General features: G+C 39.6%; 1 protein-coding gene across 3 annotated transcripts; it reads right to left on the bottom strand.

The window, feature by feature from the left end:
* Nucleotides 1-959: 959 nt before the first annotated feature.
* hdgfl3 (HDGF like 3) lies at nt 960-12,180 on the bottom strand. 3 transcript variants are annotated; one of them, XM_035177551.1, is made up of 7 exons: nt 11,759-12,180; nt 10,985-11,061; nt 10,007-10,145; nt 9,573-9,734; nt 7,494-7,625; nt 4,637-4,791; nt 960-2,946 (listed from the first exon to the last, which is right to left on the bottom strand). In XM_035177551.1, the coding sequence occupies exons 1-6, from the start codon at nt 11,840-11,842 to the stop codon at nt 4,765-4,767; spliced, it is 621 nt and encodes a 206-aa protein (XP_035033442.1). In that variant the 5' UTR covers nt 11,843-12,180; the 3' UTR covers nt 960-2,946; nt 4,637-4,764. The 3 variants fall into 3 exon arrangements, with proteins under 3 accessions (XP_035033442.1, XP_035032630.1, XP_035031741.1); XM_035176739.1 differs by having other exon boundaries at nt 4,713-4,791; nt 7,494-7,628; nt 11,759-12,159; XM_035175850.2 differs by having other exon boundaries at nt 7,494-7,628; nt 11,759-12,156.
* Between the last annotated feature and the right edge of the window lie 12,005 nt (nt 12,181-24,185).

Genomic DNA, 24,185 nt, shown 5'->3' with positions numbered 1-24,185 from the left:
CAACCTGCCCTGTGTCCAGACTCCACTACCAACAGTGATGGTGTGGGGAATGTTTTCTTGACTTATTTTGACACCAGTCAGTTATCTGACTGTAGTTGCTGACCATGTATAGCCACAGTTTCCCGTCCTCTAATGGATAATGCTCCATGTCACAAAGTGTCAAACTGGTTTCATGAACATGACAGTGAGTTTGGTGAACTTCAGTGACCTCCACAGTCACCAGATGTGAACCCAGTACAATCTTAAGGCTGTGCTAGAAGAGGTGATTGGCAGCATGAATGTGCAGCTGTCAAATCTGCAGAAATGATGCGCTGCAACAATGTCAACATGGAGCACAATCTCAGAGGCGAGTACCCAGCGTTCAGTGAATTCCAAAGTAAAGGGAGGAACTACCCACTTCAAGTATGGTGTTCTTAATAGTGAGTGGACAGTATATCATACTACGAATTATGTTATCCTGACTAATATACATTGTGTATTATCAGTAATGTGCAAAATGTGATATACGACATGATATATTCTATCCATCTTTAAAAACAAGCTATAGTCCATAGTAATGGTTATGAGGAGGCATAATACCTATAGTGCTGTTATGTGGAGGCTGTGGCTGAGGGGGTAGAACAGTTGTCCTCCAACCTGAAGGTTTGCATCTTGAATCCCAGCCCATGCCGAAGTGTCCTTGGGCAAGATGCTGAACCCCCCAAAAAATGGCCCTAATGGATGCTAATTGTAAGTCGCTTTGGATAAAAGCGTCAGCTAAATGACATGTAATGTGGTGGGTTGTCATGAAAGATATCAGCTAGCATGCTAATGTTACCATGTTAATTGGGAACATGGTAGCAATTAGCATGGCAATAGGGAAATCTTAGTACATTTGTGGCCAAAATGGCAATATATTTCCATTTTAAACCCATGCAACAATTTAGTTTTATAGTGTGTGATGAGCATTACAGCCTTTCTTGGCATTCCAATTAGTTTATTTTGTAAAAAGTCTCCTCCATAAACAGCAAAACAGTTTACTGCAAATTACAAACCTTGAAAATGCAAAACATGTTCCAAAAAGGAGCATAACAAAGGTTTAAAGGGAATAAAAAACATGAGTTTACATACAGAAGTTTTCTCATTCAACAGTCATCAAAAATAAATAAATCTATATCTCATGACAATAGTTGGAGTAAAATAAAGGCAACTTGCACAGAGTGAAAGTCAAAGTAGACTGGTGTGATCAATCTAACAGGCTTGGCAACTATACAATGCAGTATCACACAGCATGTTGTTCACAATCATCAAAAAAAATCATCTTCACAACTGTGGTTCAGTTGTCAGCTGTCAGCTTTAAAAACCGAGACAAGGCAACAGAAAAATGTGGATTGTGTATTTTTACCTCCAAGTAAATCACATACCAACAAATATCAGATTTAGACACTTTCATAAAAGAATGATGTGGAGTACAACAGCAGAGCATGCCACTACAAAAGCTTTGAAATATACAGTGATCTATTCCACAGATACACAGAAGAACAGATGTGTCACTTGTTCCATAAAAAGATGAGCTGTTACCTAGCGCAGTCCCAGTAGAATAGTGGGCCTATATTCTACAACAAAAGTTAAATATACATATATAGTTAATATTGAGTTACAATGTGTAACCCAGTTGTGCACAACACTTCATACATCTATCCATGTATTTCCATTCATATTTTTCTGGGTACATTAAAGAGTAGCATAGTGTGATGGATAATGTTTAACCATTATTTACTATTCCAGAAGTCTATCCCATGACACCGATGTAAAAAATCTATTTCCAGCTACATCTAGAGTGATCAGTAAACCGCAATTCCCAACATATATCATAGACAGTAGACGCGTATATATATATGGAAGTCTTACCAAATGCTTTTGTACACAGTGACAGGTGACCATTAGGGATACAATACAGACAGGTATGCACCAGTATAAATATTGACTGATGGCTATCTACATTGTGTGATTTAATGGAGCAATGGAAAGAAGATGAACCACCTCAACCTCCTTATATCTGACCTACATATGACATGCAGTGTCGTTATGCTATAATATTATCTCATATACAGAATTAAGATGCGCAATTACTGTGTTGTTTACTGTGACACAGACCCCACAAACTACTGTCAAGCTGACCTGTGCAGATATAATAAGTCAATTTTCTATACGAATCACTGTAATAAATAATCAAGTTATCTTTTTTACTGTTCCATAGAACTAAATCAGGTAAGGACTGACAGAGCTGTGGATGAAATTAGGTTAAAATAGCTCACATCTAGTTCGTGAATGTTGGAGCTTTATTGACTTTAATAATGCAAGTGGCCAAATATTGTCTTAGAAATGTAACTGCATTACCACAAAGTTCTCATGTTATAATTTGAAGTTAAGGTTAATAAGGAGATTTTTCTAAATCAACAAATAGTATTAGTCTTAAGCTATCAAAGCTGTGTTACCGTCAGTATTTATTGACATAGGTTAGCATACCATCCAAATTTTGCTAATAAACATTTCCAGTAATCCTAGGTTCAGTGTGTAAGATTTTGTTGAAAGGGATCTATTGGCAGAAATTGAATATAAAATAATCCTAGTGTTGTTTTCACTATTTTGTTTAATCTAAATTGTACTAATTGTTGTTCTCTTTACACTAGAATAGGCCCTTTATATTTAACTACTTTATATTTACATTGGATTGGTCCTCTCTATGGAGGCCGCCATGTTTTTCACAGTAGCCCAAACTAGACAAACTAAACAACTTTTGAGTTTGTATGACAACTGAAGGCTACCACAGGTTCTCTGTCATGTTTGGAAGGGGAGGGTGAGGTGAGGGGGATTCAGCTGCAACATGAAACTTCACCACTCGATGTCACTCAATTCTACACACTGAGCCTTTAAGACAGGGGTGGGAAAACTCCACCGAAAATTCTGAAATACAAAATAAATAATCAGTAAAAAATGTAATTATAGCAATCATTTTTTTCTGTGATAAAAGAAAATGACATAAAATAGTAGACTGACATGTCCTTCAGGGTGGTGCATCATGACTGTATGAACCACTTCAGGATGATTTAAGCTGGAAACATGCAGCTGAACTGCATAATTTAAAGTTAAATAAATGCTCTTATGTGAAGTTTAATGCCGGAAAAGCAGCTATCACGTATACAGGCATAATTTGTGGTGAGAGATCTAATAGCTAAGAAGCTGAAACCTTATACAAAAGCAGAACTTGTGAATGAGCCTTGGTGATGCTGTGGATCATCATCATCACAATCATTTTATGCCTCACCAAAAAACTAAATAGTTTAGTATTGCACTCATAGGATGTTATAAAAATGTTAATGGCCCCTTAAAAGGATCGTTCACCGAAAAATGAGTGTTTGAGTCCACAAAACACTTTTGGAGTTTCAGTGGTAAACAGCGTTGCAGCCAAATCCAATACAATTGAAGTAACTACTGACCACTTCTTCAAACGTAAAACAAGAACAGAAAATGCCTCCATACTGCTCCTGTGATGTCATCCAAGTGCCCGTGAGCCCCGACATTCAAATTCGACTCGAAATGGCGTCATTTACACCATGTTTTAGCCTAAAAGTCCACTACCAGAAGTAGAGATGCTACCACGCACCCCGCACATGTCCTTGGGTGAGAGCTTGTGTGCAGTGTGTGCAGTGTGTTCAGTGTGTGTGCAGTGTGTGCAGTGTGTGCAGTGTGTGCGTGCAAACGTGATCGCGGCTCCAGAGGAGGATATGAGAGGATGTTTAGGCTAAAAACATGGTGTAAATGATGCTGTTTCAAGTCAAATTTGAATGTTTGCCTATGGACATCACAGGAGCAGTATGGAGGTATTTTCTGTTTTTATTCTGCTGATTTTTACGTTAGAAGAAGTGGTCACCAGTTACTTCAATGGGATTGGATTTGGCTGCAACGCTGTTTACCCCTGAAACTGCAAAAGGGTTTTGTGGACTCAAACTCTTCACCCACCCCTCCATCCGCATAGTGGTGAGAAGATAATGAGTGCATTTTCATTTTTCGGTGAACAAGCATCTTCAGCACTGCAAGCTCCACCCCAAAGGGTTAAAGTGCCCTCCCCCCTAAACTGGGACTTTTAGTGTGTAAAGAAATTTGCCCGGTTCTTTTAAACCCTGGTCTGAGCGGTTCCGAGTTCCTGCACTGAGGAAATTCCCTGTGGTGGTAATGCAACTTAAGTTTCTAGGGAAATGAAAACAACCACACCACCCAGCATTTGCTTAAGGTTCTAAAAGTGGTTTATCTTTTGACAGGGCTATTAGTATGAAGATGTAAACATAGTTAACAATATCATAGGTCTTATTGAGTGTTAAGAGAATGATGAATCTTCAAGAACTCAATGCCCCTTTACATATCCTATACTTAATAATTAATCAACAATATAAATAATCATTTATAATCACTGGGTAAAACAAATCAAAACTTGTAACCTGTCTATTTGACAGAGTTCAGAATTACCGATGTTTGACTTCTGACATTACTCTAGTTTTAAGTACAAAGGAACTGTATGACATAATGCCCAGTTTTACTGGTATCTGTGTGATAACTGGTACCAGTATCAGGGTGCATCTTTCATATAAACACATACTCAGTCCAACAAAGAAGAGGAGGTGACAATGGCAGTCAGTAGATGGTGCTGATGAGAAATCATGTTGTGGGTTCACCTTTCCAACATCACAGCTACAAAGAATGATTTCCCTTTCATGCTTTCTTTTCTTAATGTTCTTCTATGAGCAGCTGGTTCTGGGGAGACACAATATTAAGAGACAGCATTATTGGTAGTAGTATTAGACACTATAAGTTAAGTCAAATGTTGACCAACGAGCTTTGCAAAGATATTTAAATACTATTAAATAATAAAAGAAATAGACAAATAATAATGTGTTATTATTAGTGGTGCACCGATGTATCGGCCGTATATCGGTAGCGGCCGATATTCGCCTCGTTTACTGCCATCGGCGTATCGGTAATAAACTTGACTTTCACCGATAACATTGGCCGATGTTCATTGGTATGTTTTCTGCAGCCTGCCAATCTGGCATCCAGATTATGGTACACTGACGCCGGGTTTACACCGGGCGCTGAAGGCCGCCGCGCAGCGCAGCGCCAAGGAAAGCCAGGCGCCTCCCATCCACCCCTGTTAAACCTTTGTGCGGTTCACATGGGCTGCGATGCCCGCGCCGGCAGCGCCTCCACCGATGGTTTCGCGTGCGACGGCGTATCGCGCCAGGAAACAGACTGAAAATGATTTTAAACGATATAAATGACATATTTTATATGATATAAATGATCAAATATGCATCCCATACTTTGTATTCCCTTCTGTTGTCCTGGAGTTTTAATTTTCCCAATCACATAATTAAATGTCCCCTCTGCCCATCCACTACAGCCACACAAGCAGTCATGATAAAAAGAGAGAGGGGGGCATCTAAAGTTACACTTGTCACTTTTTCTGTTTTTCATATTATTCAAGTAATAAACAAATATCGGTATCGGCTATCGGCTAGATTGTTGTTTTAAATATCGGTATCGGTATCGGCCAAGAATTTCAATATCGGTGCATCCCTAGTTATTATTATAAAACTGAGGTTGCTTATACAGTATTAGTATAGTGTTTGTATGGTGTTTGTAACAAAGTGCTTAAGGAAAAACATTGCTCTCACAAACAGTTACACTATAGTCAAAAGTGATTTGTTTTTTGTCTAGTCAGCTTCTCCATTTCTAAAGAAGAGCAGGACTTCCAGGAAAATATTCAGTGAAAACTCTATATAATACAATAGACCCAATAATTAAGTCGAATTTTGACTGAAATAATCAGTTTATTTTTAGTTTTTAAATCTACAGCAATCACAGCAAAAAATATGTTCTAAGCCAACAAGTAACTGCAGCAGCCTCAAAAAAATCTGAAAAACATTGAAACACGGTGAGGTTTGAAGCCTCATTCAACTATATCTTCTTAAGAATGTCCTTAATTTCTGCAGAATTGTTCTCATCTGTGTTCTTATATTGATGAATTCCATGTGTTCGTAAATTGAAAGGGCGTGTCAGTTTTTCCTAATTAGCATAGGTAAACGCCCCACCAATGCCCATGAAAGGGCATGAGACTGCAGGGCCATGTGCACAAACAGAAATCACAGAGAATATAAAGAGTATTTAAGAAACCAGCACCGGAGTCAAACCGTAAACCAAGTTGTTATATTTTGTAGTATCAGTAGTGGACATAAAATACCACAAAAAACAATACATGGAATGCAGTTACACGTTCAGTGAAAACTAGATCAGGGAGACGTCAAGTTATTGAAGTAAAACAAAAATGTTTAAACTCAAAATCTAAAAACTCAGATTTGAAGTCAAAATAAAAATTGTCAAACACAGAAGAGAGATGGGGGAAGGAAGGAGAAAAGGAAGGTGCACAGAGTTATCTGAGCTGGAGCGGCCCAGCATTGGAAACTGCAGGTGAACCCTCAGCTGATCATCTGTGGATACTCAACCTGAACCCTGTACAGTCTATGCCTGAACATGACAGGATCCATCGGGACCGGACATGCCAGGTCGGGTTCAGACAAAATGTCTTGAATAATATTCAAGGTCAGGTCCTACTCGGTGCGCGGTGCTCACATGGTGCATCCACCGTGTGTTGCAGCTACATCTCTTGAGCCATCTCTCGTCTCAGTTTTCAGAATTTGCAAGCTACACCTGGGCGTAGCATTTTAACTAAAATCTGTAGCAGTAAAACATTATCTTGAGATAATGCATATTATGATTTGGCGCTATACAAATAAAATTGAATTGAATTGAATTGAATTAAAACTATGGAACATGTGACACATTTAATTTGTAAACACCAGTGTGTAAAACCTAAAGATGGGTGACAGTTTTTGAGACTAAATATTCTCCTCTTCAACATTTTCATGTGTTTAAAAAGGGTTTTATCTTTTGCAGTACAGACCAAACATTCTGTGTGTGTTTGCCTCGTCAACATTTCCATGCATTTAAAACAATTATAATATGACAATAACTTGTCTGTCTTTTTAAGATCAAAATAATCTAATATTATGGTAATTTACAGAAGCATTTCAGTTGTCAAGTGTGCATTAGAGTACTCTTCAGTCTGCATAGATCCTGTTCTTATATAAGAACCAATCACAGATAAGAAAACATTGGTGAAGGTCAGAATCTTCGTAAGAACTGCATAAGTGGGTTTGAAGAAGAAATTCCTTCTTAAGACCAGTTGGCAAATGAGACCCAATGTTTGTCCCAAGTTGTCTTGCCATTGCAAGAACATTTATACTGTTCAGTGCCTCTTTGTTTAAAATAAATAAAGAGTAAGGTTTGAGATAATGGGACATCCACGTTTAAACTGCGACCTGTTACTGTTCACCTGTGTCACGTGAGCTCTAACAGACAATTAGGGTGATGAGTATGAAAGCATTTATGAATCCCACCTTACTGTCGGTGGTATTTTGGATGATGTCGTTGTCAGGGTCTTCTCCCTCTGAGCCGCTCTTCTGGTCTTCATCTTTCCTGTCCTTCTGCAGGTCATCCTCTGCAGATGAGATCCTTGACAGCTTGGAGGACTTCTGCCAAAGACATGAAGATCAGGATGCAAGAACACTTGCTCAGTGTCATTAGCAACAAATAAACCAAAACACTTAGAAGAGGACAATTAGTGTTCACAGACATGATAAGAACCTGTGATCATTTTAAAATGAATTAACAGTTACACATACTTAAGAGTATTCCACAGATTTAGCATTGCACTCCAAGAACTGCTGTCTCCTGATTGACAGTTCAAAAGCAACTCAGGAACTTTCTTACTACAGAAACATGAGAAAAAAAAAACCTCAATCCAAATCCAAATCCAAACCCTCAAACCTAAGCTATCATTACATATACAGAATATGATAGATATATTCAACATTTTTATTAGCAAACTCTGTTGAGACTTGACTGGTGGTGGTGGGTGGCGAGGCAATGTGCATGCAGAGACTCCTGCAGTTTAGAGTGTTTAACCCTGGTATTACAATATAAGGATATTCTTTAAACACCTTACCTATGGCTATTGTTAAATCCAAGCTAAGAAGCCTCCAATCCCCACTCACTTACTGAAGCACACACACATCAGACTGGTGAGAGGCCTAAAGTGGGTTAGTTGCAATGAGTGAAATCTAATCCGAATGTAAAATTTACCTGAGCTGGAACTGAGTGATTTTTTTCTACCTGAACTGGTCATAATCTGTTTGGGCAGGCTGCACAAGTAGAGCCTATGTGCGGGAGACACTGCAGATTACAGATCACATTTAATCTTTTGTTAGCTGAGGAGATTCCAGTTCTACGGTGTATCCCTTTTACACACACCAGCACAAGACCCCCCCCAGCAGCGTCACATTCCTCCGGACGCACCACATGTGCTGTGCGTAATGGAGCCCAGTTGCCAGGCAACAGTGGTTGCTAAGTGATGAGCAGGATGCGTTTGACTTTTTCAACCTGCACCCATTTACAGCAGCGATGGCTTGTGCACTAATACAGTAACACACTCTGGCAGTGCTCAGCTCTGCAGCACTCCGTCCCTTCAACCCTAAAAGCTGAACATCATAATGAATACAGATGATCAGGGAATAATAATGTGACTGATTATATTAATATAGGACAGCAGCCTGGTTTGCCTATTTAAAAAATCTTGTAGTGGAAGACTTAAACCACTTTACAGCCAATACTGTGTCCATAAACAGCACAGTATCTGACCCATAGGTTTTCCATGTCCTTGCAGCAGACATATGTTGGAGGATTAAGTCATAAATAACTACAGTGTGTGTGTTCCTGGTAATGATTGAACAGTACAACAGTGTGTCTCACTCATGTGTTTTTAATGCTGTGCTGTGTCAACAGAGGAATATGATGCTTGTAGGATTTGCCTTAAGATGTCAAGTTGTACAAGCTAGTCTGTTGAAATGGGCAGCTGTGGTTCCGCAGGTAGAGCAGGTGATCCACTTACCACCAACCCTAGCTCCTTCAGTCTGCAAGTCATCTGTCCAATGTCCTTGGGCAAAACACTGAACCCCCAAATTGCCCCAGACAACCGTGCCGTTAAGACTAGAAAAGCACTATATAAAATGCAGTCCATTTACCATCACACTGTGTGAGTGACACTGCTGGTGCCATTGTCAACCTACCATTTGTACATGATCACGCAGCGACATTTACTCCAAAGCACCCAGTTCATGCAGCCTTTTTCAGAGCAAATTACAAGACTCAAAATCCCAGAGTACTGCATGTGTGCCTTCAGCTTCACAGATGGATAACAAAAGTAACCAAAGACCAGATTTTTACATCAGTGCCAAAAATGATACAGAGCCCTGACCTCTATTGTTCAGCCCAAATCTCAAAAAGACAAACATGAGATGAGAGGTGAACAAAGACTAATTCTAGAGTCATAAAATCCTCTGAAATAATTTGTCATTGTCATGTCACCTCCAGTGCTGCTCACGTCTGTGTTAGCGTGTTCCCCAGCTGAAGTAAAGTACCTTGGAGGTGGCTGTTTTTTTCCGTTTGGATCCGGTCTTATCTCCCTTCAGCTTTTTCTTGTCATCTTCCTCCTCAACAGAGTCACCCTCCTCGCCCTCACTGCTGCCATCAGCAGTGTTCCCCCCCTCTTCTGTCTCTGATGAACTCTGTTGCTGGATGGCCTGTGGATAGAAAAAAGATACCCACCATTAGCTTTGCTGAATCTTAAAGAAGAAATAGCTGATTCTAAAGTGACTGACACCCCAAATTTAAACGCGTGAGAGTGCCAGTTAAGACACATTCCTCCAGTTTTCTTATTCCAGCACTATTGTTTTTATAACAGTTATTTGTGTCTTACGGTTTGGCGAGGCAACAATGAGCTTTTGTTTAGCATCAAGCCTGTTTGGCATTTCTGCTGTTCTTTCTCTTAATAACATACATTATGTATTTTGACCTGATAGCCTGTGAACTTGACTCTGGGGTTGTTCTCGATCTCCCACAGGCCCTCATTGAAGCCTTTCCTCTTGTTGGACTTGCCAAATTTGTCCTTATACTCCTTGTACGGCAGAAGATCCTTGGTGCCTAAAAATGCACTAAAGAGGGATAAGAGACATTTACTATAACTGTAAATTAAACAGTTTGGAATACAACATAATGATTCACAAAGTAAGTGGAAGATTAAACAACACAGTTTTCAAATGTAGAGTTTTGCAGAAAACAGTTTACTGAGTGTAAAAGGCTATAAAAGTAAAACATGGCAGAACTTATTAATTTAAAAAGGTTATTGGTTTCAAATCTCAGAACTGACAGAAATGTGTCTGTAGCCCTGGGTATAAAGAATTGTCAAGCACTAAAATTGAGTACTATATTCTTCTACTAAATTATAGATATTTGCTGATCTACATCAGGATAATTATTAAGTCTGGACTACCTTGTTGTATCAATGCAAAGTTCCTCATTTAACCCTGGTGCTTTTAATGGTTTGTCATTTTGTATTAAATGACCAAATAAAAACTATGGATAAAAGCTACATGATGACAGGTGCTGGTGTATTATCCTAATCACATGAACAAAGTTCCATTCTTAAGGTCATGTGAAAACAATGTTTATGATTTGGTTGAAAGCTCCAGACAAATTCTACTGGACCTTCAGTTGAAATAATCTTGTCCAACTATTTCCATGGTGAAGACTGAACTTTAATCCTTGAGGTAAAAACCTGTTTCAAAGATGTACTTTAAAGTAATTACGGCTGCACGTGTTTAAGTGTGTATCGGTTCAAAGCAGTATTTAGTATTATACAAGGATACTTTCATAGCTAAGTATATAAGTGTATAAGCAGAGCTGAGCTCTAATAGTGCATGGCAGCTGCTTCCCTGTTAGACAATGTAAGAGTAAATGGCACATCCCATCCTGGACAACAATAGGTGCCTACGTTTCGTGGGTCCCAAAGAAGAAGATGGGATACTTGTTGGCAGGTGGTTTGACAGCTCCCTCTGGAAGCTCATCAATCTGGAGGACAGGGGGAGACAAACGGAATATTTATTATACTCCCTCCACATGATGCTGATCATTCGGATTTTCTGAGATTGCCACTCGTCTGCTGATGTCTACTCCATCACCCTAAATGACACAGGCTGCTGTGGGCTGCTGTCCTGTCACACATAAACAGTAACGCGTGGTGAAGTTGTGAGAGGTCACAAATGGAGCCCGACAGCCCACTGCACTGTGGACATGCCCAGTAACTCAGTTCGTACTGCCTGCTGTTGGTGGTGTTGGTCTACTGAGGGGCTGGTGTATAGTGCTGCTGAAACAGATGCGGGTTACTCGGGGGAAACGACTGGCTCCTTTACTCCACGCGTGACACTGACATGCAAACGTGAAGCAAAGAAAAACACGTTGAGCTGCTTGATAGCAAATATGTGTACGGTGAATGACGTTACAACTCGAGAACGAGGGAAATGAAGCAGGGCACGTTTTGAGGAAATCGCTCCGAATAAATATGACTTGTGTCCTTAATTCTAAAATGTCTACACTCCCCCTCAGCCTGGTGGAAGACAGAACAGCGGTGACATGAGAAGCACGCAGAGCAGACGTGGAGCTCCGGGCACCGTAGCATCCCTCCGGTTCCCCCGGCAGAGGAGCGGCTGTACAGTGTAAATCCACCCCGCCTCCCTGCTCTCCCAGCCCGGCCGCAGCTCAGACTCACCCTCGCTGGCCAGTGCGGGTATCCCTTCATCTTAGCGAAAACCACATCTCCTGCCTTGTATTCCCGCGGCCGTGGTCGAGCCATGTCTCTGGATTCAGACTGAAGTGCGAGAAGACTTTAAAATCCTTTATTCTCCCCGGGACCCTCAGCGCCGGGCTAAATTATCCACCATCAATGTTTTTATATCAAGACTGCAGTTTACACGGAAATAAATAATTAAAGAAAAACGCGGAAAACGGGGCCTGTGAGGGCGATCCCCTTACGCACAAAGTCAGGTGTAAACGCGTTCGTGAATGGCCTCAGTTGGACAGTACCTGTAAGGAGCGCAAAGTCTGTCACAGGAGGAACAGTCAAACTTCCGGTCTTAGAAATAAGAAATAAAAGCAACGCTGAAGTGTCTGCATCTGGTCTGCATTTAAAATAGATGGAATGAATGTCTTCTTTAACCCAGTCATGTACAGATGAGCAAGTGCTGTCTCTTTAAATACAAACACCCCGGGAAAAGAGATAGTGTGTGAATGTGTGAAAAACATAATCTTATAGAGTTAATAGCAAATGGTCTGAATCTTCAACTGTTCGTCATTAAATTACATGTGAAAAGCATCTGTCGTACAACATCTCTTTCAACAACACATTCCTCTTTCAGACTACTCCAGTATTAAGGTCCGCTTCACCCTGCAGTTTAATGACAGCTGGCTGCCACTTGGTGGGAGCATCCCTCAGGTTCAGCAAACTGATCAGCTGTTGTTGCAGACAACTCGCAGTTCCTTCCTTCCACCACTTGTATTACCCATCCTGTGCTGATAGGTGAAAGAAACAAATTCCGGAATAGGGTAACATCTTGTTTAGTGCAAAGTAGTTATTGGGATTTCTTTCTTTGAATATGAGGATGTCAGGCTGAATTCTTCCAGATTTTCATTAATATATACACAATCCACCTGCAAACTGAAATGCACTGCTAGCTGCTAACTTTACCGAACTGCCTGACCTTGATTGATTTGACTGCTGGTGATTTTAACACCCTTGATGATCCTCAGGACAGAGACACTGAAGAAATGTCTTATGTTCCTCAATAAATATAGACGGACTCAACATGTGACGACGCACTCACACAACAAAGGATACACTCTAGACTTAATCATCTCCAAAGGTTTTTTTTACATTTCTAAGGTTGTGGTGACGGATGTTGTTCTCTCTCTTCATTTCTGTAATTTCTTTAAAGGACACTATCTCAATTTAAATTCCTAAATAAGAAATGTTTATGCCGTTGCACCCACAAAGGCAAAGGTGGAAGGTGCAAAGATCTGGAAGCTGAAAACAAACATAAAAACATCTCCATCTCCATCTATTAAGTGAGACTTTGCATTTATGATTTGCAATTGAAAATAAACAATGATAATGAACATTCAACTCAACTTCCAGTCTGTTTTCGATCTCACCAGCACTGAGACAGTTGCAGAATATTATATTATATCATATTAGATTATTGTCACTGAATCTCAGGATTTAAGTATTTATGTCTCAGCAAATTTGAAAAGATCTGTCCATGAGTTGATCTTAAGTCAAATTGGTGACTGCAAGTGTGTTTACAGGCTTCTGGAGGCTGGACGTTTCCACCCCTCAGAAATACAAGAAATAAATGTATTAATTAAATAACTTTCTGCAGTAAAATAAAGTAAAATATGGTAGACAAACAGGTCATTCAGGGTAGACCTATTATTGTAGCAAAACTATTGACAAATGTGAGTCTCAATCTGTTTATGTGAATTTAGATTTGTGAATGTGTAAAAGAATCTCAGAATGTGTCATAAGATTTGTGAATGTGTGCAAATCTGTATCGAGAGAGAGAGAGAGAGAGAGAGAGAGAGAGAGAGAGAGAGAGAGAGAGAGAGAGAGAGAGAGAGAGAGAGAGAGAGAGAGAGAGAGAGAGAGAGAGTTTGCTGTCTGCTTGTTCTGTTTGATGTCAGTGTGACAAAATACTGCAGCTTGATCATAGCACTTGCAGATATGTGTGTGTGTGTGTGTGTGTGTGTGTAATAGGATTTGCAAATATGTTTTTTTTTAAATCTCCAAATGTTTATTCAGATTTGCAAGGGTATTGATATCTGTAAAGGTGAAGACAAAGTCACCATTTTCTGCTCATATGGGACTCTCAATTGGCTGTTTTTTTTACACGTGACCTTTGAGAAACTTTATCGCCGCATATCCGCAAATAGACATTTGTCTGTTTTCCGGAGCTACAGCCTTCATACCAGGGCATTAGTCATAATAGTCATGGGGGGGACGTGTCACTTTATGACTACGGCCTTACTTCATACCACTAGATGGCGGTAGCACCCAGTGATTCCAAGTTTGAAAGTGCCCGACTGTGTGTCTTTTGCTTTGAGACTCACATTACCAATAGTTTTGCTACAATAATGGCCCCATATTAGTGTTTATTGTTATTTTTAAGAATAAGAAAGAAGATGATTAAGAAACAATAAAAACATCTCATAACAAAAAAGTTATAATTCACGTCTTCTATTGTGAACTTAAAAAAACATATGTCAATAGCAAATCTGTAAAAACATCTTTTTTTAAATTGTGTGTGTCGGAGGGGGGGTGACAGAGATAGATAAAGAGACACAGAGAGAGAGAGAGAGAGAGAGAGAGAGAGAGAGAGAGAGAGAGAGAGATTGCTGTCTGCTTGTTCTGTTTGATGTCAGTGTGACAAAATACTGCAGCTTGATCATAGCACTTGCAGATAAGTGAATGTAATATAAATATGCATTGAAACTAAACATTTTAAAAACGTCAAGGTTTTGCATTTTATCCTAATCTTATAGAGCCTTATTATAGTTGTGGATAAATCATTTAAAAATAAATAAAAAGAACCATTTACACAAACATCCCACTGGGTGTATTAATTCCTATCACATATTTATTCAGCATCATAAACTACTGATGTTTGACAAAATCAGCCATTAACATTATAGGAGTAAACTGGTGTAACTGGTTAACAAGCACATGGCCTTGTTTAAAAGATCATAAGCATATATTAATATAAATTCCTATTTTACAAATATGATGAATTATTAATGTTTTCCTGGGGTCATACCGTTTGACATATGACCATAGCCTAAAAACATCACATTTTGTAATTTTTAAAGAGTTACTTGCCTGCAGCAGTTATAATGGGTCCTTTGAATGGTGGTTACACAACCTTGACATTTTAGGAAGTTGATTCACTTGATTCCCAAAATTAATAATAATATTCAAAACAATTTCATTAAATATTAATCCACACAGATGTTAGATTATGCCAAACTAGTTGATATGGTGTTGTATTGAGAATTTCACTGATTTTAAACAAGTTTAATTATTTGGTTCCAAGTTTTATTGTTACCCCACATTAAATTTTTGGGATCATCCCCCCAATATTCTCTCATAATTGATTCAATCCCCAAAATTTAAGTAGGTCCACAAGAAAATAATGTATGCAAGTAATTTGTAAGTTTATTTTTAAACTTTACCCGGTGATATAAATAAACATGCTGAAAAGCGAATGGTTCGTCTCTGGCTGTTGTTGGGAGCCCCTGGTGGCAACCTCCTTTGCCACAGTGGCATCCAATGTGGGGCCCAACACAGCCAGAGAGACCGACCAGCCGACAAAGACGATGCTGATTTGAGCAGTGGAGGAGTACGTGGTCATGTACCAGGAGCAGGCAGTGGAGAGCAGACGGCAGCTGGAGGCTCTCCAGTGGCAGGCAGAGAGGCAGACAATACTCCTGGAGTGTCTCCTGGCCCGGTCGGGATGGATGGATAAATAATAAAGTCACTGTGACTGTAGTGGATTTATGGGAATCTCATAGATTGATTTCCTATTCACAGCAACCTTTAACTTTAATGAACAAGTTCTCCCCAAAAGTGAAGTGGATTATTTTGAGTTTAACTTACATATGTTTATTTGCAAACACTATTTTGTGTTTCATTAGTATTCTAATAGAAAAACAGGGGGAAGAAAGAAAACACTCTCCGGGTCCCTTCTCAGCAGAACCAATTGTTTCATAAGGGGCAATGATTGAAATGGGGTTTTCAAGTCATAGATCTCTTCCATCACTTAAATGAAAATGCATGTGTGTTGTGAGTGTCATGTAATGAACAGGCACATTTTGAACAGGCACTGTTCTGATCTAACTAAAATGGTCCTGATCATTGCTTGTTATTTTAGTGTGGAACCTGTCATGTTGTGCCAGTCCTTGAAAAGCCTTTACTAACTTCATCAACAGGACTGTGGCTTGGTAAAAAGGTGACCTAGTGTTTGGTCTTATTGATCTCTGCTCAAAGACTTATAGTGGAACATCAAACAATGGAGCTGTGACCTTATGACACAAAATTAAAAGCTTTATGTGGTATTACCAGAGGCTAACACAAAAGTAATCATAGTTCAATCAGGAGAGCCTTCGATTCAACAGTTTAACAACCTTTATTAACATGCCCACAGAAAGTGATGTGAATTCTACAAGTCTTATGGTGTTTTAGACCCCTTTGTGATGTCATCAGGACTAGAAGGGGGTGGAGCTGAACGTAGGTGGTGGTGGTTGAGGATCCAGATAAGGTGATGATGATTCTGCTGAAGACTGGAGGACATTGGGGTGGAGGTGGGTTACACGCATCACTTAATGACGGCTGACTGCCGAAGAGATGAGAAGGGATTTAAAGTTTGACAGCAGCCGCATGATTGGCTGGAAGAGACTGCGGCAGAATCTGATTGGTCATTTAGAAACTCCAACAATCAGCTGATCAATAAGCATAGAGAGAGTGAGAGAATTGAGATTGAGTGAGTGAGTGAGTCTTCCTGATTGAATTTACGCTGAGCTTCATTAGTATCTAAGTGTAAATCACCTCTTAACAGCAAGTGCCTGGATGATTGGTTCAGATGAAAACAAATTCAGTCTTTGGGGACATGTAAGGATTAGATACAGTACTGCATACACAACTGCACAATGTTTCTGCTTTATAGGAGGTTTTCACGTCAGTAAATCAAACAAACTGAGGCTGAGTCATTTTAATAAATGACTGTGTTTCATAAAGTCCTCCAGCAGATGGCAGACAGACACAACCTACTTAGCTTGAAGTAAGATGGAAAATGTGAAGTAGGAATATATTCTATGTCTCAACATTGTGTGATTGTTCTGCGAAAATTATTTTTAAAGAAAAACTCAAATCAAATGTTTCTTTAATATATTTATAGAAATCAGGCTTTTTCACGTTGAACCTGTGTGTGCTGTGGCAGCTCTAAGCCCATAGAGTTTGTTCAGTGGGTGGCAGCAAAGGTTAGAACAAGAGCCAGACTGCTTGTCTTGCACTGGCTCATGGGGTTTTCATCTGTCTTCTGTAGATGTTTGTGGACTGCTTGAGCCAGTGTCATGTACTGCTATTTCTACATCAGGAAGCCATTATCCCAAAACCATTACCTGCCTTCGCTGCAGCTATTTGTCTCTGAATACATGCACTTATTCCTTTATTCAACCCTCTCAGCTACTAACACCTTGACAACAGGTGGTCAAATGAAAAGAAGGTATTTCTAAGGTGTTGTCATCTCTTTGGATCAGGCTTTTTACCTAACAGCATTAGCCTAGGTCACTGGTGTTTATCATGTCCTTGAAGTTCTGTTAAATTCAGAAGTATTCTGAAACAATTTTTTCCCTCTCACACTGTTTCTGCTGTTCATTGGTGCACAAAGCTCAGATAAATCTGGCTGATATGGCTGCCAGTAGTACACTGTCAACTCCCATGATCCTAAATAGCCATAGTCATAACAATGCCTGCGACCAGCCACAGTGCTTCACAGCCATAAAGCCCCCCTGGCATGCTCAATTTATCATACATTTTGCACTTTCACACTGTTCACAGGAAGACCTTCATGTGGCATTAGTGTTAGTTTGTGAAGAGGCCCTCTGACACCCAGCCTGATGCACCTTCCACGGCTCGCATTCGTGCCCAACCTGAAGGGAGAGGCACGAGGGGAAGACACTGCCGCACAAATGTGGGCAATTTGGTTTGCGGCTGACACCCGGCGCTCTGAATAAATGATCTAAATGTTCGCCAGAGATTGTTTTGCCACTGCCGCCCCTCAGCGATGACACAAGGGGGGGGCAACACCCCCCCTGGCACTGTGATGGCCAGCCAGGATGAATATGAGGAAATGAGGCAGACATCCAGTAAATAATAGTTGCCATTGTGCCCCTCAGCAAGCGGCGGGGCCCAGGGTGGTCTAGAGGGAAGACGGGGGAGGGGGAGGCCTGCATGATATGCCAGGGCCTGACATGGCACCCAGACCCAGAGCTGTCACCCCTGCGGAAACATCACCCTCGCCTCCACAATTTGTGCACTTAACACTTCAGTTGGCACATGACAGGTGCTTATTTCCCCGTACTGGCTTTTCCCCTCGCAGTGATGCCTCTGAGCTCAGGGCACACACGGCATCTGGTATGGGTGTCTGTCCACGATGCTGCTTGCAGTAAAAGTGTGTGACTATGCCAGTGATACTTTTCACATCCGCTCATACTGCATTTGCAGCCCACTGAGCATGGCTGTAGTGTGCATGTCTTATGTGTGTGCGTTCATGTGTGTATGCGTGCGAGGGACAGAGGGGTCCCATCATCATAAATCCAGCAGTTACACAAAACATGTCTCATACAAATAAAAGAAAGTGATGAGGAAAAATATGCAAGAAAGCAAATCATCCCACTCTCACTGTGCACTTACCCAACATTTAATTTCCTTGCTGTTACTTTAACCTGCGAGATTTATTGATTGACATTTGCAGTAGGCCCTACATGTGAAAATAAGTAGATTAGTATAATTTCTTTCCCATTCCTTTCTTTGGCAGTCAGTACTATGTATGAATCTTGTCACATTGTCTTTTGGGGTCAGAGTGTTTTATGCCCTGTATATTGTTTTATACTGTTTCTTTTCTTTCATTTGAGTCAATACTGATACTAAAGTATGTTAATGTGACATGCAACTAATCGTACAGATTAGCTCAGCCAAAATAAATTAGATAAGAGTCATGATGTATTGCTAAATACCCGATAGTACCCTAAATCACCCAATATAGGCTCAGTTGTTTGTAGTTGGTGCTTCAGAATGACACACTGACATCAGCAGGATGACATTGATAATTGGCACCTTCCAGAACTGTTAAAAATCACTAAACTAAAACCATTACATTTTCTGTTGCAAAGTAAAACCCCTGAAAATCTTCACCGACCTCCAATGTTTTTACTTTTGCAGACTCCAGGACTGCAGGGACATCATTGTGGGATTGCTACAAGTGGAAGGACTCACTTTTTTAAACACACCCACCTGTCAGTGGTCCAGAGTGAGAGTCAACTAGTGAGGGCAGCAAAGCAGTGCCTGTTAAGGTTTGGGTGGTAAAGCCACAAAAACAACTCACCAATGACAGAGAAACATCATGTTTTAGGTTAAATGAACATCTGTGTTAATGTTTGGTCACGATTAGAAGAAAATAGCAGTGACTGCTAATAGAAGAGCATATGTGGACAGAGGTGTTCCATTGTTTTCTTGTCTTTGTCACAGTACAGTTCCTCCTGTGCTTCTGACAAACAGTCAACATTCTTCTGTCCACTAGGTATTTAAAATAAGATGTCATAGTTTGCTTCTCTTTTTGAGAGGACAGTGTCAGTGCACATGTCTGGAGAACACGTTTTTTAAACTGTGATGAAGGTATTCCGCTGCTTAAGAAACAACATCACAATGTGAAAAAACTTAAATACAAGTGAAAGCCCTCATCATCAGAATGGCTTCTTTCAGTGTTTTGTGTGGGCTCGTGATTGATCATTTGTGAGCATCTTGTGTATGAAGATAAAAAAGTGTATTCTTTTCTGACTTATAGGGTTCTTCTATTAATTAATGATAATCCTGTTACAACTGAATTATTCTTGTTATGACACCAAGTAAAGAGGCCAAATGTAAATCGCAGCAAAGCTTTGCACGGCCCCAACTCCAACCTGAGGGAGACACAATAACTGAAAACATCTGCACAGCTATTCGGGGCCTTTAATATCAACGTTGGAAAACTGTGCTCCGAAGAAAGATGACACCAGCTCAGCAAGTGGCCTGACAATGACATATGTATTTGTATAAGAGATAAAGTAGAGCCAACTAGTGACTGCAGGAATTATGACAGGAGCAAAGACGAAGTCAGGTGAGGTTACAACACCCACAGACAATTGAGGATTGATGGCTCAACAACATGTTGGACTTACACATTTTTCTACTCACAATCGTTGTTGTTGACATTAAATACTATGTTAGATTTACATCATTTATCAATGTAACCATGACCATGAAGTTCCACAACAAATGTTATAATTTTAACTTGAACAACAATATTTCTTTAACTGTTAAATAGCATGTTTTGAGCCAGAATTGTATCTTTAATATGCTTAAACCACTGCAGTGTAAAATTTGGTGATACTTTGAGTATAAATTTAAGTAAGTGGGTGTTGAATCAAGTGGAGATAACGTACAGTGTTTCCATCTGAAATGAACTGGAGTAGAAATTTTAATTAGCATAAATTGAAACTTTTCAGTAGTGATATTGTAAAAGTGGAGTACTTTCACTTTTTACCAGAAACTGTAAGCCTGTATTCATCCCACAAGACTTAGTCTACACGTAGAGAGTATGAAATAACGTAGGAAGGTCAGTGTCGGATGATTTATTTACACTTTTAAGCTCATGAGTTTTGTTAAACTAAGACTCACATACATACAAATGATGAAACATAGCACAGTCTAGGCTAAACTGTACTATGTTTCAATCACATCCTGGAGACCCTGGAGGTAAAGCATTTACATTCTACTTCTCTCTTTGTAAGAACACACTACTAAATCTTTATACTGAGCCTTCCACCCAAGCTGTCAGTTTTTTCTGCCTAGTTAAGTAAGGCATAATAAACATACGACTTAATCATTGAGCTTGAATGGAAGCAGTGGGGTGTGTATTCACCTCCCCAGCAACTATTGAATTAAACCCACATGTTGAAAATGTGGTGGATTTCAAAGCTAATATGCTGTGTGAAATAAAACACATCTCCCTGCTATAGATTAGAGTCCACAGGTCTCATATCAGGACTGCATAACTGATTACTTACCTCTATGAGAAAAGCCTCATGACACTCTGTGGTCTGTCCATGTCAGTGTCAGGCTGACTTCGGATAACTGGGGTTTTAATCAAGTGAAGTTGGGTGACATACCATTTATTTCAAACCGTTCTATTGGAACTGTAATGTGTGGTGTTGCTAAAGTATCTGAAATACACCCTCCTTGAAGTGAGCTCTTTGGCCTTGAAAGTCCCCGCTCTCTCCAGTGTTATAAATAATTGAGTGTCCTGTTGAGACTGCCTCTTACCTTGACGCCCTAAATGACTTTCCTGGATAATGTAATCACACTTGTCATGCTTAAGTCCTTTATTTCTTGTAGTCAAAGTCACGGTTTCATCCTTCATTCTCAAATCCCATGGCTGCGGTTGACAATTCAAAAACAGAAGTGGGACTACTCCTCTTTTTGTCCTTGTCAATCACAAGGAATCTGACTCTTCTCCTGCAGGCCACAGTCAAGACTGTAGGGAGCGATTGTCAGGTGGCATTACTGTCCCACCAACGCTACTAAAAGCCATCTTTTTTACATAACAAAAAAATGCTGATGCATTATTTAACACAGAGATCAGGCTCAATTTCTAGAAGGATCTTGAGTTTTAAAATGGACAGTTGCAGCAAAGACTGTCGGGCAATAGTGAGGCAGATGTGAGGCACTATGACAGGACGACTTCAGTTACTCTCTTGCTCCCACAAACACCCACACCCACACACACATGGAGACATCATCTGTCTCTCCTCCTAAAAACATTCACCCAACCCCTGAGATTTTTAACGTGAAGCTGCTTTATGCAGTGTTTTTTACTGGACTTTATCAGCTGGTCTGTTTGTTTTGGCGGGGAGGAGACCTCCAGGGAGAATTCAGTTCCTAGTAAACAGGAATCCTGACCAGGAGAGGCTGACAGCAATGATGGCAAAGACAACAACTCCCATTGTCCCATGCTAATTGATAATCTCTTTTCTTATTTTATTCATATTAAATATCTCCATGTTCTAAAGCTCATGGAGCAAGTGCATTTAAGATGCGTCCAAATCATATATATATTAGGATATGAGTATATAGATACAACAGTGCACCCGACCACAGGTCATTATAAGAAAAAAATTATATTGGTGCTGAGTGCAAGTGCACTTGCCAATAAAACAACATGGGTGCTAGTTTCAGTCTGAAACTATCAAACCTCTTTCGCCTTCAGGTGAAAAATAGCGCCCTGAGTGTCAGTGACAGAAAACATTACACATAGGCTGTAATCTCTGCATTGCTTTTTTTTAATGAACTATCATTCTATTGCTCGTGCTCCAGGGAGTCTACTAAGCATTCATATGAGACAGCTGTCACTTGTTTATCTGTTAGCAGTGTGGTTCCATAGATTTGACTGAACCACACACCCAAAAAATAAATATAAAGTAGACTACCTCCTTACTACTGTGCATACACATGCTCCTTTTGTTTTTTAACCCCTTTGTACACATTTAGTTCTTTCACTTTTCAAGGAATCAATTGAATGATGCAGATCAATAAATTAAAGTCATACTAATGATCCAAAGCTTAGATCAACATTTGCAGTTCATTGGTCAACCTCTACACTTTACATAGACAGTAGCACGTTGAAGGTGAACTGTTAAACACAGCTCTCTATCATCAAGGATCTCTTTGGTTGTTTTTGTGACTGATGCTTGTACAAGGCAAACATACAGACATTTAGATTTCGATCACAAAAATAAAGCTAAAATGTAAGTCCTTTCAGTACTAAAATACTGATAAATAACTCCTCAATTCATTTACTTCCCATTATGCTACAAACTGTTTATTCTTAACAATTTTGTAAATACTCTTATTTTTCTGATGTTCTCAGTCACACTTTATTTTCCTCTCTTGTTGAGGGTTAAGGGCAGAGGAATGTCGCACCTTGTTAAGCCCTATGAGACAAATTGTGATTTGTGAATATAGGCTATACAAATAAAATTAGATATATTGACTAAAAGTGATACTATACTAGTCTTAACATAGATAAACAAAACAAAAATCCCTGTGTCTGCTGTGTATTAGGCATTGACTCAAAATATACTACAGTGTGTGTGTGTGTATTCATGGTTCAATTTCACCAGGTTTATCCTTAAAAGCTAAACTGTGTTTCCACTGGGAAAATAAATAAATACAAACAGAGTACACATTGCCCCTAACAGACTTCACTTAAACTGTGGTGAAAGTCAGTAATGGGCTACTTATATATGATATATGACCTCTAACAGCTGCAACAACACGGCTACAGTGAATGTGATCAAATGATACCTTTAGAACTGAACTAAATTGGTTTATATTTACTATTATCAATAAATAGCTCACTCAAAATCAACATGTGTTAATTTATGCAAAGCGGACAAGTATATTTATGACGTCTTTACAAACAGCAGGCCAAACACATATTATGGGTCAGTATATAGTTCATAATGAAATAATTTCCATTTCTTGTTTTTTGTTGTTTCAATGCAGAGAGAGGTTTGTCAAATCAACTATTAAATAATTAATACAGCAGCGGGTTGAGTTCTGCATAGTAAAAAGCAACCCAATACAATTTTGCAAGTTGGTTTGCATCAATGGTGGTATATTTTTTGACTTCACACTTCATCATAGTAATTCCCTTGATTCAAAATAAAAACAATGCCATTTTTGCTTTGGAATGAGGAGAAGCTTTGTCCTTCTCAGCAATAACGATTCTACATTAAGCTGACATAAAATAACCACCCTAAATAATTTCCCTTGGATTAAATTAACAAAAGCAACACTGCGAAATGAATAATGGTAACTCCTGTCAATTGTTAAAGATACAGTGTGGTAATATTAACAGATAGATGCATGATGTAGTCTCGTGGTTAATTATTTCTCCAATTCTCCATTTTATACACACGTTGGCCTTGTAAAATTGATTAGTTTAAATATACTGACGTTTCTTTTTTTCAGATCAGATGAGGAAATTCCTTGACGTACAACTAATCCTGATTGTAATCCTAAACTAAATACACGAAGCAGAACTGTCCCAGATGATCTGCCACTTTTCACAAATGACCTCCCAGTCAGTCAAAGTGGTGGATTGAAGAAAGAAATCACACACATTAAGTGAAGAGTGTGTCATTAATAAACCATAGTCAACGCAGGTTTGACGTTTCAGCCTTCCAGCTCCAAGTGCTGAACACAGGGTGTTGTGAGAGGCCTGGTCCTGACAGGTAGAGAGGAGAGGACAGCTGTGAGCGAAAGCCAGGTG

Source organism: Hippoglossus stenolepis, chromosome 1, assembly GCF_022539355.2.
Source record: "Hippoglossus stenolepis isolate QCI-W04-F060 chromosome 1, HSTE1.2, whole genome shotgun sequence".
Classification (NCBI taxonomy): domain Eukaryota; kingdom Metazoa; phylum Chordata; class Actinopteri; order Pleuronectiformes; family Pleuronectidae; genus Hippoglossus; species Hippoglossus stenolepis.
The sequence above is the reverse complement of the archived record's forward strand: the minus strand, read 5'-3'. Positions and strand labels throughout refer to the sequence as shown.